At 38.9% G+C, this 15,264-nt stretch overlaps 1 protein-coding gene across 1 annotated transcript in view; it reads left to right on the top strand.

The window, feature by feature from the left end:
- The window catches only part of LOC146497806 (uncharacterized), a 26,861-nt gene continuing 11,597 nt past the window's right edge, over positions 1 to 15,264 (top strand). Inside the window, exons 1-24 of the mRNA XM_085141790.1 lie at positions 1 to 140; positions 334 to 420; positions 947 to 989; positions 3,712 to 3,783; positions 4,103 to 4,237; positions 5,549 to 5,593; positions 6,283 to 6,399; positions 7,016 to 7,081; positions 7,202 to 7,237; positions 7,404 to 7,466; positions 7,558 to 7,593; positions 7,699 to 7,740; positions 11,444 to 11,527; positions 11,737 to 11,781; positions 11,865 to 11,936; positions 12,029 to 12,073; positions 12,153 to 12,206; positions 12,527 to 12,590; positions 13,448 to 13,546; positions 13,807 to 13,970; positions 14,271 to 14,358; positions 14,569 to 14,720; positions 14,803 to 14,875; positions 15,047 to 15,153. Coding sequence (XP_084997916.1) covers positions 380 to 420; positions 947 to 989; positions 3,712 to 3,783; positions 4,103 to 4,237; positions 5,549 to 5,593; positions 6,283 to 6,399; positions 7,016 to 7,081; positions 7,202 to 7,237; positions 7,404 to 7,466; positions 7,558 to 7,593; positions 7,699 to 7,740; positions 11,444 to 11,527; positions 11,737 to 11,781; positions 11,865 to 11,936; positions 12,029 to 12,073; positions 12,153 to 12,206; positions 12,527 to 12,590; positions 13,448 to 13,546; positions 13,807 to 13,970; positions 14,271 to 14,358; positions 14,569 to 14,720; positions 14,803 to 14,875; positions 15,047 to 15,153 — 1,743 coding nt within the window. The 5' untranslated portion in view covers positions 1 to 140; positions 334 to 379. The remainder of the gene's footprint in view (positions 141 to 333; positions 421 to 946; positions 990 to 3,711; positions 3,784 to 4,102; positions 4,238 to 5,548; positions 5,594 to 6,282; positions 6,400 to 7,015; positions 7,082 to 7,201; positions 7,238 to 7,403; positions 7,467 to 7,557; positions 7,594 to 7,698; positions 7,741 to 11,443; positions 11,528 to 11,736; positions 11,782 to 11,864; positions 11,937 to 12,028; positions 12,074 to 12,152; positions 12,207 to 12,526; positions 12,591 to 13,447; positions 13,547 to 13,806; positions 13,971 to 14,270; positions 14,359 to 14,568; positions 14,721 to 14,802; positions 14,876 to 15,046; positions 15,154 to 15,264) is intronic.

Below are 15,264 nucleotides of genomic sequence, written 5' to 3' on the forward strand. Positions count from 1 at the left end.
GTCCTTGCAGCGGAAGTTTCTCACTTTGGTTTTTTACTGGTATGAGGACAGAAGATAAGATGGAATCTCAAGTTAGGGATTAAGCTACTTGGCTAGAACTAAATGAACTTCATGAAAATCATTTTGGGCTCTGAATTTGGGTGAGTAGCGAATACTTGTTGTGCATAGTGGAACTAGTCTTTTAAAAATCCTTAATCAGTTGCATGCTCCCACTTTTTAAACGTCATAACTGTATACTCTGTATCTTCTACCTTATCTCACACTTTCATACAAAGTGCCCTTTGCCTAACAGGTGTTTTTGCGGTTTCATTCTTTTGTTTTAATCCACTGCAGGTGGCAGCACTGAGGCCAGCAAGCAGCTGTGAAGTGGACTTGAGAGATGAAATCCTCGGTTACTCCTGGGACTTTGTTTGCTCTTTGGTACGTCTCACTCCAATATTTTTAATAACAACAATATTTTTCCAGAAATAAATATGAGACACATGTTAGCTTTTTGGTAAAAGTATTCAGATAATAATGATAATTTGTATGACCGAATCAAAAAAAATAGTCCTTAACCCTTGCTATCTTTAGATTCCACTCAGACCTCTTTGACTGAACGTAAGCTATTACACTCACATTAATAACTCTGTAAGTGTGTTTACCTGAAGACAGGCACACTTCTGGCCTGTTTATTCAAATATGCAAACATTTGTATGCTTGTATACTAGAAGTAAAAAGAAGATCTGCTCTGAGTCAGGCACAGAGGCACATACTTTCACTTTCAAATACCAAGTGGACACCAAAGTTATAACAGTGAGTGGGAAAGATTTGCTCAGAACATATCAGACTCATAGATCAAACTCCATACAAGGGTCTCTCTCATGGTCATTTACAGTTGTGTAATAGCGTCCAGTAGGTGCTCAAAAAGAAAAGCGCTACCTTTTTAACACTCTTGTTTTCACAGGTGGATGCTTTCCCTCATCTTCTTTGTGCAGCAGCTCAAGGCAGTAAGAATTATTTTATAGACATTTATATTCATACTTAACATAACTATTATACATAGCATATCTACTCCAAGTTCTAGTACTATATTGCAAATAAATTATACATTGAGTAATGAATAGTAATGAATTTTAATTTAAGAAAATCACATTTCATTAATTTTTGTTGCCACATTTTTAAACATGTTAATTTTACTTTAAAAATATTAGCATTAGCTTTAGATAGCTATCCCTGTCCATTGCAGAGCTTAGTCCAACTACAGTGGCTCAGGCTTGAATGAATTCTTTCATGTAATTTGCTAAACATACTTGAATTACATTTTCCTTAATGCAGCTGGTGCTACTGCTACTGTTAGAGCAGCCAGGACTGTAGTTTTATGTTCAGTTTATTAGTGTAACATAAGCATAGCCCCGACTCTGCTGTTCAGTGAACTTAACATGTTATTGCTTATCACAATCTGTATGTCGCTATGCATACAAACATACCAAACAGATAGACTCTTAAGTTAGGATTTGTTAAGTATTTCCCAGGGGAATCTCACTGCACCTGGAAGACTGTTCAGCTCCTTATCTGTTGATGTTGTTTATCCCTGGTACTTTATGTTAAGCCGCAAACGATGGGCTTTTGCACACAAATACTTCAAAATGCTAAACTGGACGTGACAAATGTATTGGTTGAGTTCCTGTTTTGCCTATTTTTGTCTATACACAGTATGTTTATAGTAGCTACTTAGAGAATACATCATAATAAAATAGAAAAAAATGCAAATGATAAAAAATATATATATTTATATATAAATATATATATATTTTATAAATATATATATTATAATATTATATAAATATATATATTTATAAATATATATATTTAAACAAATTTAAAATAAACAAATAAACTGATCAACTTCCAAGTATCACAATATTTTTTCTGAACCAGGCAGCCAAGCTGAGCATTGTGCTTTCCTATACTTTTAACTCACTGACCAAAGTCAAAGCCTTTTATTTTAATTCTTAATTTATTTATCTTTCTTAGTCATGGCTCAACTATTGTAGCAAGCAGAACAGGGCAGGTGGTTTTGTTGCCAAAAAAGTGTGCGAGTGGTAAAAAGACCATGTTGTTATCCAATAGTTTGTGTTTAATACTAAAAATGACTAATAATAACTTTCACATTTGACATTCTCAAATGTCTCACATTGTGTTTTCTTGCACAAAGAATTTAACTTTAACATTCACAGAGTTTAAATATTTAGCATTATTCACATATGACACTATTGGCAAGCAAACAGTTATAGCTGTGGTTTACATATACTCATCATGGACATATACATGGATGTCCATTTAATGATCTCTTTCACATTGCGCAAAGTGGATGGAACAATGAAAAAAGAGGACTACTACTTGAAGTGAATTTGAACACAAATAGGTCGTCCAACAAGAAAATGGTCCTAGACATATCGAAAGGCTAACAAAAAGCTTCTAGAACCAGCTCTTTATCCTCCTGATGATATTCGAGTGTGTGTAAGTGTTTGCCAAACCACTCTACACATGTCTACATGTGTTTTGAGGACTTGGAGAAGGTATTTGACAATGCTCCTTGAGTAGCGCCCACTGTGGGGGGTGCTGCGGGAGTATTAGCTGTCTGGCTTGTTGCTATAGGCCGTTCAATCCCTGTACAACTGCAACAGGAGCATGGCTCACATTGCTGACAATGTTAGACTTATTTCTGGTGGGTGTTGGACTCTGCCAAGGCTGCCCTTTGTCACGGATTCTGTTCATAATTTTACTGGACAGAAATTCTAAGAGTAGACAGGTGGTGGAAAACTTTAACTTTGGTGGTGTTTGTTGGCTAGAGGTGGTAGGGGCAGGGATAGCTCAGTAGGTAGCTTGGTTGCCCCATGATCAGGAGGTCGGGGGTTTGAATCCACTCAACGGGTACCTGAGGGTCCTTTTTGCACTAGAGCAGTTTACACCTAAGTGTAACGTGGTGAGAATGACAGTTACGACCTCAACTTCAGAGGCTGGATGGAGCCTTAATGCTCAGTCTGTGCCAGGAAACCAGCCAATTTAAATGGACTCCACCAATTCTTCCATGAAGAGTGGTGAAATATTTGGACAGAATTATGGTAGAAACTTGTTGATGGCTATGAAAAGTGTCATGTCAAGGTATAACTCACCAAAGGACATTTATACCAAATATTAAATGGGGTATGTGTATATAATTGACTCTCTCACACTGAACCCCACTGTCCTATTAAAAGTATAACTGACCGTTGCACTTCATTTTCTGAAAGTTGGGGCACATCCAATGAAGTTTAGATCTAAAGCGGACAGGTTTATCAACAGATGTGCAGAAGGGTCTCACTAATTTTCATCAGTGTAAATATTTAGTGGCCTTAGAGAAAACATTGGCAATGTTTTCAACACAGATATTTCTGCGGTGCAAAACTCCCAGAAGACGCACACACACACACACACACTGATGTTTGAACTCAGTACAGGTTTTCAGTAGAATGTCAAGACAAAATAATTCTTATCAAGGTCAGGTTTATTTAGCCGTCAGTGTGAGAACACTGATATGCGCAAAGCTTTCTAATCTGCACTGTTCAGTCTCTATAGGAAACTATATTTTTTCTCAAGACTGAGAATCAGCAAATATAATCAGCCTGCTGTTCTTTTCTAATGCTTACAAGCACCTGTGTTTTGTATGTTTTACTTTTCTTTTTTCAGGGAAACACTGAGGGCCCGTGTCAAGGTAGAGACTGCTCTGTATGTCGGTGTCTTCCTGCCAAAGGTGCACGGGTATGGACGGTTTCTCTGCACAACGTTATGAAATGGAACAGAAACTTAACTTGATTTTTAAACTGAAAGGGTTTTTGTCTTCATTAGTCTGTCAGGACTGCTATGCAGGATGCTTTACTATTGGGGTGGATTTAGCAAATCATTAGTTTCTCTAATAATAATAATAATAATAATAATAATAATGATGATGATGAAAAGAAAACAATTGAGTGAAACTTAATTAAGTCACACAGAGATCTGCATTGTTGTTATTCTAAATACAAGCCATGAATATCTTCAATGGAAAAAGTGTTATTTTAACAGCGTTTTTGCTTTGTAGGGCGCTCCTGGTAGACTAGGCCAGGAAGGTCCACGGGGACTAATGGGACTAATGGGACATGAAGGGCTTCCTGGAGAGAAAGGCAGGATGGGAGCAGCTGGATCACATGGCCCAGAGGGGCCTAAAGGAAGTCAAGTTAGTGTTCATTTCCATGTTGGTGTGAATGTACACACACACACACACACACACACACACATACACATATATATATATATATATATATATATATATATATATATATATACAATGAAATCAAACCAACTGCTAATTCTATATTTACTGCTCAAAAATATTCACCTTGAAAGTGGTTACTGAGATACATTCAGTGGTCATTTTATTAGGTACTTTTGTTCAACTGTTCTAATTAGCCAATCACATGGCAGCAAGTCATTGCATTTAAGCATGTAAACATTTTTGAGCATGGCATGATCACTGATGTCAGATGGACTGGTCTGAGTGTTTCAGAAGCTGTTGATATTCTGGATTTTTCCTGCGTAACCATCTTTAGGGTTTACAAAGAAAAATAAAAAAAAGAGAAAAAAATGCCTTCTTGGTGTCAAAGGTCAAAGGAGTGTAGTCAGACTGTTTGAAGCCACTGATTACAACCAAGAAGAACATTTCTGAATGCATATTTAAAATCCACAGCAACAGAAGACCACACCAGATGCCACTTGTGTCAGCTAAGAACAGAAAACAGGCTCCAATTCACGCAGGTTCACATGGAGACAAGAGTGGAAAAAAATAATGTTGCCTGGTCTGATAAATCTCGATTTCTGTTGCAATATTTGGACAGTAGGAGCAGAATTTGGTGTAAACAACATGAAAACTTGGATCCATCCTGTCTTGTCTCAACTTTCTAGTTTCCTGGTGGTGTAATGGTGTGTGTGATATTTTCCTGACACTCTTTGGGCCTTTTTGAACCAACTGACCATTGTTAATACACCATAGCCTATCTGAATATTGCTGTTGAGCACTTTCATCAATTTATGAACACAGTTTACCCCGATGGCTGCTTCCAACAGGGTAAAACAATACATCACAAAACTCAAATCATTGAACACTGGTTTCTTAATCATGACTATAAGCTCACTGTGCACAAATGGCCTCTACAGTCACTGGATTTCAATCGAGTAGAGCACCTTTAGGATGTAGTGGAACTGGAGATTACATTGTGGATGTACAGCCAACAAATCTGCAGCACATGTGTGATGCTATCATGTCAATATGGACCAAAATGTCTTTGGTATGTTTCCAGCACCTTATTGAAACTATACCATGAAGAACTGAGGTAGTTCTGAAGGCAAACAGGCCAGAAAAGACTGTCATCAACCCTTTGAACACTGGGTTCAAAATAATGCCAAAAATGTTAAATGATGAATTTCCTCTTTATTGTTTGAGACTAAGGATGAATGAATAGCTATTGCAATAAATGTCTTTATATTACAGGGAAAGATTGGTGCTCCTGGTTTTCCTGGTAGAAGTGGTTTACCAGTAAGTAAACTACTGTTTTTTATGGATTTAATTCCAAATGTCAAAAAATAAACATCTCATACTGACAGCAATAACTAATTTCATGTGTGTAGGCAAGGGTCTTTTTACCCTCAGGGTACCCTGGCTTCCTCTTTTGGTACAGAAGAAATGCTTGTTAGGTTAATTTGTGATTCTAAATTGGCTGTAAGGGTGAATGTGAGCTATGTAGCTGGCCTCTCTCCCGATAACAGCTGGAATAGGCTCCAGCTCTCCTCGACACTGAATTGAATTGGCAGCTGAGAAAATAGATAGATGGACTTCTCTTATGTGCTGATCATTTATTTTTCTACAGTGTCAAAGAAGTAATCAATATCAGGCAGTCTGTCAGTGAAAATATGGTGTCCGCAGTTGTGTAACTGCCCAATTCTTACAGTTAAAATATTGGCGGCTCATGTGTTATGCCCTCTAGTGGACAAATATAATACACACTGCTGGTGCCAGTGTGGTTCTCTTCACTACAACTTGAAGCTGTATCTTCAGTATGCTGGTTTACTTAGTCATCCACCACTATATAATTATAGTTATAGTGGCCTTTAGATATCACTGCTGTAAAGGATATATACATATCATTTTAGATTAACGAGGAAGACAACAACTGTCATTTCCAACACTGTGTTTGTACGTGACTACAACTGTGCCGTTTTTCTCAGGGTCACCCCGGAGCAGGCGGTGAGCCTGGGTTGCCAGGATTAGATGGTTGTAACAGGACACAAGGTAGGCCGGGAATCCCCGGTTTGCCTGGTTTGGATGGCTTCCATGGCTCACCGGTAAGTAGAATACTCATGTTTTAAATTATTCATTCAATGGCGAGACCTTCAGATGTTCCACCATCTTCTTTGAAGACATTTGATTAGTGGTTTAAAAAAAGAGTTACATTACTCATAGTGGACATGTTTTAGGTATCTCTACACTCAACTACCTTTCAGTACAATACAAGTGGTAAACAGGGGGGGGGGGGGGGGGGGAGGGCAGTAGAGAGTTGGTTGGTGTGCATTTAGATGAAAGACTAGAGTTTTGTTTTACTTTGACAATATATTTAAACTACAGATAAGAGCGCTTAGTTGCTCTAAACAGCAAAAGCAATCTGCCCATACTGTACAAATAATGCACTTATAGACCATCTTACCATTGAAGGCACACCGATGTTCAAAATAATGAGTATTTAGAGTATGTATATTTAGGCTATATGATGACATGATCACCCAGTAATTGTTGCCTGGACAATATCTCTCAATGACACATACGCAGAATTTTGTTGCTGCTTCTTCTTCTTGCTTCTTTTTAAACTGCATAAAAGACCCTTTGTGGCAGTTTCCTTTGTAAAAATGGTGACCATTGTAACAATATTAAATATATCATGAGCTTTAACTGTGTTTTTGTCAGGGATTACCTGGGCCTAAAGGAGATAAAGGAGAAGCTTCATATTTAGATGCACTTCCAGGAGTTCCTGTAAGTTCTCCTACAGTTAACACCCCTCTTTGTGTGCATTCCAGAATCATTTGTAATATACATGTACCCTGTCTGTAAAAATGCTATCCTCTTTTTCTGTCTTTCTATTTTAATTTGCAGGGTGAGCGTGGGCGAGATGGACAGCCTGGCCCTCCTGTATGTTTTTTAAAATTTGAACAATTGAACAATTCTCTGCGAAACACTTTCAAAAATTAAAGCAGGCAATAAATATCTTAAAACTTTCTCTCCGTATTGTGCTCTTCATACCATCTGTTACCCGAACACTGCATTTTTAACATGACTGCATGGTTTCCTAAAACAGGGAAGACAAGGATTTATTGGTCCTAAAGGTTACAGTGGTCCCCCTGGCCCTCCTGGCCGTCAGGTAATAAATGCATAAAAATAGATAAATATTTATGCATCTTTTTTACTATCATATATCACTGAGTGTCACTTGTGCATCTGTGTGCATTTAGGGTTTAGAGGGAGCTGCAGGTGTGAGAGGACAAACAGTGAGTCATAAGCTTCACAGTATTTAACAGTGCTTGCTGAAAACTATTATACAGAGATACACATATGCAAAGCCAACACTTACTACACTTTTGGTTATTGGGCAGGGTGATCCTGGAAGATCACTGACAGGTGACGCAGGTGATGAGGTAAGAAAACTTTTTGGTAATCATGAATTAGCTATCATTAACCACGTTTTTTGGAATGTCAGTTTGGTTTCACTAGCCACCAGTGTTGGTCAAGTTACTTGGAAAAAGTAATCGGTAACTAATTACTGATTATTTCCCCCCAAAAAGTAATCCCATTACTTTACTGATTATCCATCCATCCATTCGCTTCCGCTTATCCTTTCCAGGGTCGCGGGGGGCGCTGGAGCCTATCCCAGCTGTCATAGGGCAAGAGGCGGGGTACACCCTGGACAGGTCGCCAGTCTGTCACAGGGCTAACACATAGAGACACAGACAACCATTCGCACTCACATTCACTCACAGATTCATACCTATGGGCAATTTAGATTGACCAATTAACCTATCCCCACTAATTGCATATTTTCGGACTGTGAGAGGAAGCCAGAGTACCTGGGGAGAACCCACGCAAACACGGGGAGAACATGCAAACTCCACACAGAAAGACCTCGGCCTGCTGGTGGAATTGAACTCAGGACCTTCTTGCTGTGCGGCAACAGTGCTAACCACCTTTACTGATTACTTATTTTGAAGAGTAATTAGTAACTTAGTTACTTTTAAAAACATGATTTATCGCCTAAATAGGTAATAAAGCAATAGATCTTTCAGCCCAATTCTACTTTTTCTGCATAATCCATCATATGAAATGTAATCAAATGAAAAAGTCTCTTTTTAAAACTTTTTTTTATTAGTTTTAATCTTTTAACTTTATGCATCAAGCAAGCATTTGTGTTTACGCTCACTCTTTCAAACAGATGCACGTAAAACACAGCAGAAAATAAATAAAATCAAAGACTCAGCCGTCCTGTTGCTCTATTTTCACCTGTATAGCAGGAGTGGGGCAGGCGGAGGTTTGACCTGGTGCAGGTGTGCCGCAGCGGTCAGTGGAAGGATACGGCAGTTTCTCTGTGAATTTCACATTCCGGCGGCAGCGTATTTGGTGCTCGCTCAGAAGTTTAGGGTTTTTTTCAATGTAAAAAGAAGTTTTCTTCCCATGCAGTTGTAACCTGGACGTGTGTCCCTTTATCTATAAAGAGATGATCTATACTGCTCGCCCAAGTGCAATGTCTACAATATCCGAATCTAGGTTTGGGAAGGAGATTGGCGGTAGCAACTCTGTAAGAGCAATAAGACTTCCAACCCACATAACACGCACGACCACAGATTTGTGAAACAAAGTTTGCTTTATATATATTTTCTTTGGATCAGTTCCCTTTGCTCATCCTCAATGTAGGGATACCTTCAAATGCAGTAACCATCTCAAATGCATAACAAAAATAATTGAAACAATCAAAATAGATGTAAGACAAGAAACACAATATTTCAACACCCCAAGAAAAGGGGAAAAGAAAATAGCATGCGAGTGTCCAGTTCCTTATGGTGTCAGTTTATTCAGTCACCCACTGTCTTGGGTTAAGAACTGAAAACGACCTGAATCTCAGGCAGGGAAAAAGTAGCAAAAGAAAATGATAAGGTTTCTCTCAGGTGGCTTCCTTTTGTTTTTTCCCTACCGCCCTCCTGGTACGGCAGGCATCAACGTGTCGGCGTCCTGACACACAGAAGGCCTCCACAGCAGCAACAGTGTCTTAGACCCACGATACCAGCTCCTCACTTGGCACACATGGAACTCTACCTCAAAAAAAAAAACAGTCTGCACACAAATACGCAGAATGTTAGATGTCCACATTCCCTAAATGTCCGTGTTCCTAATGTCCTAGGTTCTTTTTAAATATTAAAATAAATTTGCATCTTGTGACACATTAAAAGTAAATACACTGGCATTACTGTGCATCACTCGCAGTTACAGCTACAGCACAGCGTGCTGTAGCACGTGAACTGCGCATAACCATTTAGCTGGCCGCGGCTGAACTAGCAGGCCCAAGAAAAGAAAAACACTAGACACTCATAATAAACAAACTGTCACAACATCACAATACTATAAAAAACACATCTTAAACATCATTAAACACATTTACTACTATTCTGACTGGTTAGTTATTTTTTTCACTGCAATAGCGGTGCTAAGTGAGCTAGGCTAACTCACCAGAATAGTTCAAAAAGTTCGAAGAAACACTCCGACTCCTTCGAGGTAGGTACCCGGCTGTGGTTCACCGCTAACGACAGCTCTCTCACAAATGTTAATTGAACCTCTTTTTTTCTCTCTTTCAACTGGAAAACCGTGCTCCACGGTAGCATGGAGTTTTTCCTTGCCGTCTTTGTTCTTCTACACCACACCTTCACGCGCACCGAGCTGCAGATGATGCCTTCAGGGCAAGCCAGGAAATTAAACTATCAAACAAGAATACGATGCATTCAAAGAACCCTGTACTTCTGATTGCTGTAAATCTTACCATGGTTACACAGCGAACAGCGGACGCTAATGTTTTTGTCACTTTTTACGGACAGTACTTCCACGCTTTAAACGCTGCACTCGTTATATTATCCATTGTTGATCTGCACACAGCTCTGTTGCCACGAATGTCGCACTCGCTTACGTCATTGTCATGAGACACTCGCAAAAAAATCACGGTTTTAGTAAAGCAGTAACGCAGGGTGCTTACGGGAAAGTAACAGTAATCTAATTGTCTTTTTTGCAATAGCAATTCCTAACTTTACTCGAAAAAAGTAATCGGATTAAGGCGTTACTGCCCATCTCTGCTAGCCACACCCAGACACGATTGCTGCCAGACCTGTTGAATAAAGAAATTACTTAAACCTGCCTGATGAAGTGAAGTAGGCTAAAAGGTCTAAAAAAAACCCAAAAAACAAGAAATTCAAGAACAACTAAGAAACAAAGTCAAACCCAGCAATCATATGACCCTCTATGAGCAAGCACTTTGGTGACAGTGGGAAGTACAAACTCCCTTTTAACAGGAAGAAACCTCCGGCAAAACCAGGCTCAGGGATGGGCGGGGCCATCTGCTGCCACCGGTTGGGGTGAGAGAAGGAAGACAGGATAAAAGACATGCTGTGGAAGAGAGACAGAGATTAACCTGTACAGTGGTAAACCTTCCCAGGAGTGGACAGGGTACCAAAATTACTCTATGAGTGAATCAATAACTCATCCAGGAGATCACAAACAACTGCAGAACAGCATCTAAAGACCTGCAGGCTTCACTTGCTGAGACATGGCCAAAAATGGTGGTGATGGTGTGATGGTCTGGGTCTTCTTTGCTGCTTATGAACCTTTGTTTACTTCCCGTAACTGATGTAACCACGAATTCTACCAGATAATCCTGAAGGAGAATGTCCAGCCATAGTTTGTGCTCTGAAGGTCAAGCATGATCAGGTTATGCAAAACACCACTAGGAATGGTTCAATAGAAAAACAACACGTAGGGCTTTTGGCATGACTTTAAACAATCCATTCATGCTCAAAAACCCTCCAATGTTGCTGAATCAAATCAATTTGGCAAAGGAGAATGGGCCAAAATTTCTCCACATTGATGTGAAAGACTCATTACCAGTTATTGCGAACACTTGGTTGTATTTCTTCCTGCCAAGGCTGGCACAGTCAGGTATTTGGCAATATATATAATTTTTACTTTTCTCCTTTTATAAATGATGCAAAAAACTAAGAAATCGGGAAAAGGGAAAATGCTTTTTCATGATGCTGTATATTTTGATGTATATGGGCAGTCAAATACCTCAAAAATGTCATGTTACAGGGCGAACAGGGCCCGCCTGGCCCACCAGGACCAGAAGAAGTTGTAGAATATCCTCCACAATTTTTTTCACCAAAAGGAGACAAGGTGAAGGCTTTTTTTTCTTAAGGCATTTGATTTTTAACTTCTTCATATTTTTTATGCAGATGAAACAATATTAATCCATGTTTTTGATCATTTCATGTCTACCCATCCATACAGCTTTTTAATTTAATTTACAAGTTGCAGTTCAAACTCTACTCTTCCATGTGGATTTTTGTTTTATAATTTTATCTTTTTTTTGGTCTTTCTCCCAGGGTGACAAAGGTTTTCCTGGCCCATGTGGACTAAAGGGCTTAAAGGTGTGTTTTGATATGCCTGTGTACCTAGAAGTCATATCTCAGAGGAAAAACAAATAACTCAATTATTGTTTTTTCCTATCCAGGGTGGTAGTGGTGACTACTACCCTCACGAATTGAAGGGAGAGCAAGGAGTCCTCGGATTTGTCGGATTTCGGGTAAATGATTTAAATGACACTGGACAATACACTTAGACAAAGACAAGTGAATATACATAAAAATGTTTTCAGCTCATTCTTTCCATCTGTAGGGTCCTCCAGGATTACCTGGCAGGGAGGGACTAGCAGGACCTGAGGTGCAGCTTACATATGATGTTATTATGTCTTACTATACTTAGGCATTCTTTCATATTAAATACATTAATACATTTTCAGGGTTCTCGAGGACAGAGGGGACTTCCAGGCATCAGTGGAAGAACTGGACTAAAGGTGACTTTTGTTTATACATCAGTGAAATCAGTATTACAGTTTTAAGAAAAACAGAATGCCACTGGGAGGCAAAGTTAAAAGGCTTGGTTTGATATAGATATAGACACTGTTGTTGGTTCTTCAGGAGACACGTGGTTAGCATATTTGCTATACATTTAGAGAAGGACTGTAAATGAATTACTGACATCTGGTGGTTACTTAGTGGAAAGGGTTGCTAACTGTAAAACTCCAATGAAATTCCTTGGTCCGTCTTCTCACCTGTAGAAAAAATGCACATCGGTGCCATTTCTTTTCCTAATCATTCTTTCCATCTTATACAGGGTTATCCAGGAGATCCAGGTCTCCCTGGTGATACAGTCCTTCTTAATGGAAGTCATGTGAGAGGTGAGACCACAGCTTCATCTGTACTCTTACTACTACATTTTTCCCGTTTTTGTTTACTTGTAAAATGTAACAATATATTAGTTTCATAAATAAAAATTTCTGTCACTCTGCTGGGTGGAGCACTCAAGTTCTTTCTTTCTTTCTTTCTTTCTTTCTTTCTTTCTTTCTTTCTTTCTTTCTTTCTTTCTTTCTTTCTTTCTTTCTTTCTTTCTTTCAAGTTGTTTTCAGCTTGAATTATGTCAGTCACAGCTACACTACACTGCGATTATATATTTACTAAAATAATAAAATAACATAGCAATATATGTAGAGTATCACTTTAAATAAACACCTTTAAGTCACTGTTTTGCTTGTAGATTTATGGTTCAAATACAAATAGGTCCATAAATCCAACACCGGAGGCACTGACTTTAAAACAGATGGTTAAGATGGAATTAAGGTTTGTACTTTTATTCAAGGGATTTGACAAATAAATTAGCATTAACCATTTTAATATATATAGTTCTCCATCTTCAGATGCTCAAAGGTAATTGGACAAGTTAATGATATTTTAAATACTTGAGCCTGTCTGAAAAGTAAATGACTTGAACAACTCAAAGTCTGTTATCTGAGTCCTTGATCACAAAGTAATCAGTAAACAGACCTCACCTGGCCATGAAACTGCATGTCCATTAACTCTCCAATTACTTCTGAGCCCCTGAACATGTCTAAATGAAAATCTGCATTTTCCTCACATCTTGACCAACATGGTGGTGTACAAAATTACAACTTAGTTTGTAGTCTGATTTAACTTAGTGTAGTCCGATTCACCTTAATGTATAGTAAAACAATAATTACTTTATGACTTTATGTTTCAGGTGCTAAAGGTGACCGTGGTTTTCCAGGACAACCTGGACTCCCTGGGGACACTGGGTCCATGGGCATTCCTGGGCCCTCTGGCCCACCAGGGTTAGCAGGTCAGACTTCAGACTTTGCTTCCTTTCTTTAATGGCGAAGCCTTGTGTATTTTGATTTAGTACTTGTGCCGTATATATATCACTCATAATAATTATGATAATTCTTGCAACCTGACAGTTGTTAAAATACTCTGTTGCTGTGGAAATTACTATGTCAGTAATCAAAGATTCTCTCTGCTACTGATGGTCTGTGTTTTCACAGTTGGAAAACTGATCCTATATCATTTTAAATTTTACATTTTCATCTCACACCCTTATAGAGGGCCAGGGTTTGCCTGGTCCACGAGGGCCCCGTGGTCCTAAAGGCTACAAAGGAGAGCCGGGAAAGTATGATGACTATTCCATTGCAGTACCCAAGGGAGCTAAAGGATTCCCAGGACCTAAAGGGGCCACAGGCCCTCCAGGCCCCCCAGGTATGCTCTCTCTGCTCTTCGTATATAATACACAGGACAAGACTTTCATGTGTGCAGAAGTTAATCTCACTGATGTATTTATTTTATTACTTGGATTTTCATCACTTTTTATATGTGATCACTTTAATGATGACTTACCTTTTGGTTTGTATGTCTCTGTATTTGCCTGATTGGATTGGATTAGGCTGTGGAGGTAATTTTTTAAAATTATATTTTATCTAACAAATTAAAACCTTTTTTAAATTTAATATAATTTTTAATTTATGAATAACTTATTTTCAACTAATGTCTGTCTTTTCAATCTCAAAGACTACTACTGTGAGCGCGGTGACCCTGGGGACCCTGGTGATCCTGGACCCATTGGATCTACTGGAAACAAAGGGCTCAAGGGAATTAAAGGTGAACTGTGGCTGTTTGTTTGCATTAAAAATATAAGCCAAGACTCTGTTCTTCTTTGTGAATACTGGTGTTGAATTCACAAGCAACATGTGGTGGAAGACGAGCGTCAGTGATTCATTTCTCAATATAAACATCTGTGTGAGTTCGTATGAGCAGGTCTGGGGACTAAATTTAAATTCAACCAAATTTTGTTATTTTTGTCTTCTATAGGTTGTCCAGGGAATTGTGAATGTATCTCTGGCAGGGGGAGCCCAGGGTCTCATGGTCCACCTGGTTATCCAGGCCCCCCAGGATTACCTGGAACTCAAGGACCAAGAGGGGACCCAGGTCTGAAAGGAGATGAGGGTTCTCAAGGACCACAAGTAAGAACAGTGGGACTAAAACTGTGCAAATAAATGTCATTTGTGTTATTTTTGTTATGCCCACAATTATGTGTGCTTGCAGGGCTTTCAAGGATTTTCTGGTTTAAAGGGACAAAAAGGAGAAAAGGGTGATGCTTTTGCAGTAGGTGTAAAAGGTGAGCGCCTCTCAAAAATTTAAATTGGTTCAGTTACGATGGCAACCACTGCACATTGGATTAGGCAAAGACTGTTTAATAGTACTATACCTTTAAATAAGATACAGACTGTATTTGTTTTTCTGGAGTGTTTAAAGCCAAATCTCTATTGGTTGATTTTGTTACTTGAAGGTGCCAAGGGTTACATAGGTGACCCAGGATATGGTGGTCCTCCTGGAGGAACAGGTGGGCCAGGACAGGATGGACGAGATGGCATTGTGGGAGAACCCGGGCCACCAGTGAGTCTATATATTAAAGTCCAGTATTGTGCATCATGTGACAAATCTTTTAAAAGTCTCTGCTCAAAGACACTGCATATGTAAAAATTATCCACTTTGATACTCTTTTCT

Source organism: Neolamprologus multifasciatus, chromosome 18 (assembly GCF_963576455.1).
Source record: "Neolamprologus multifasciatus chromosome 18, fNeoMul1.2, whole genome shotgun sequence".
In the NCBI taxonomy this organism is placed as follows: domain Eukaryota; kingdom Metazoa; phylum Chordata; class Actinopteri; order Cichliformes; family Cichlidae; genus Neolamprologus; species Neolamprologus multifasciatus.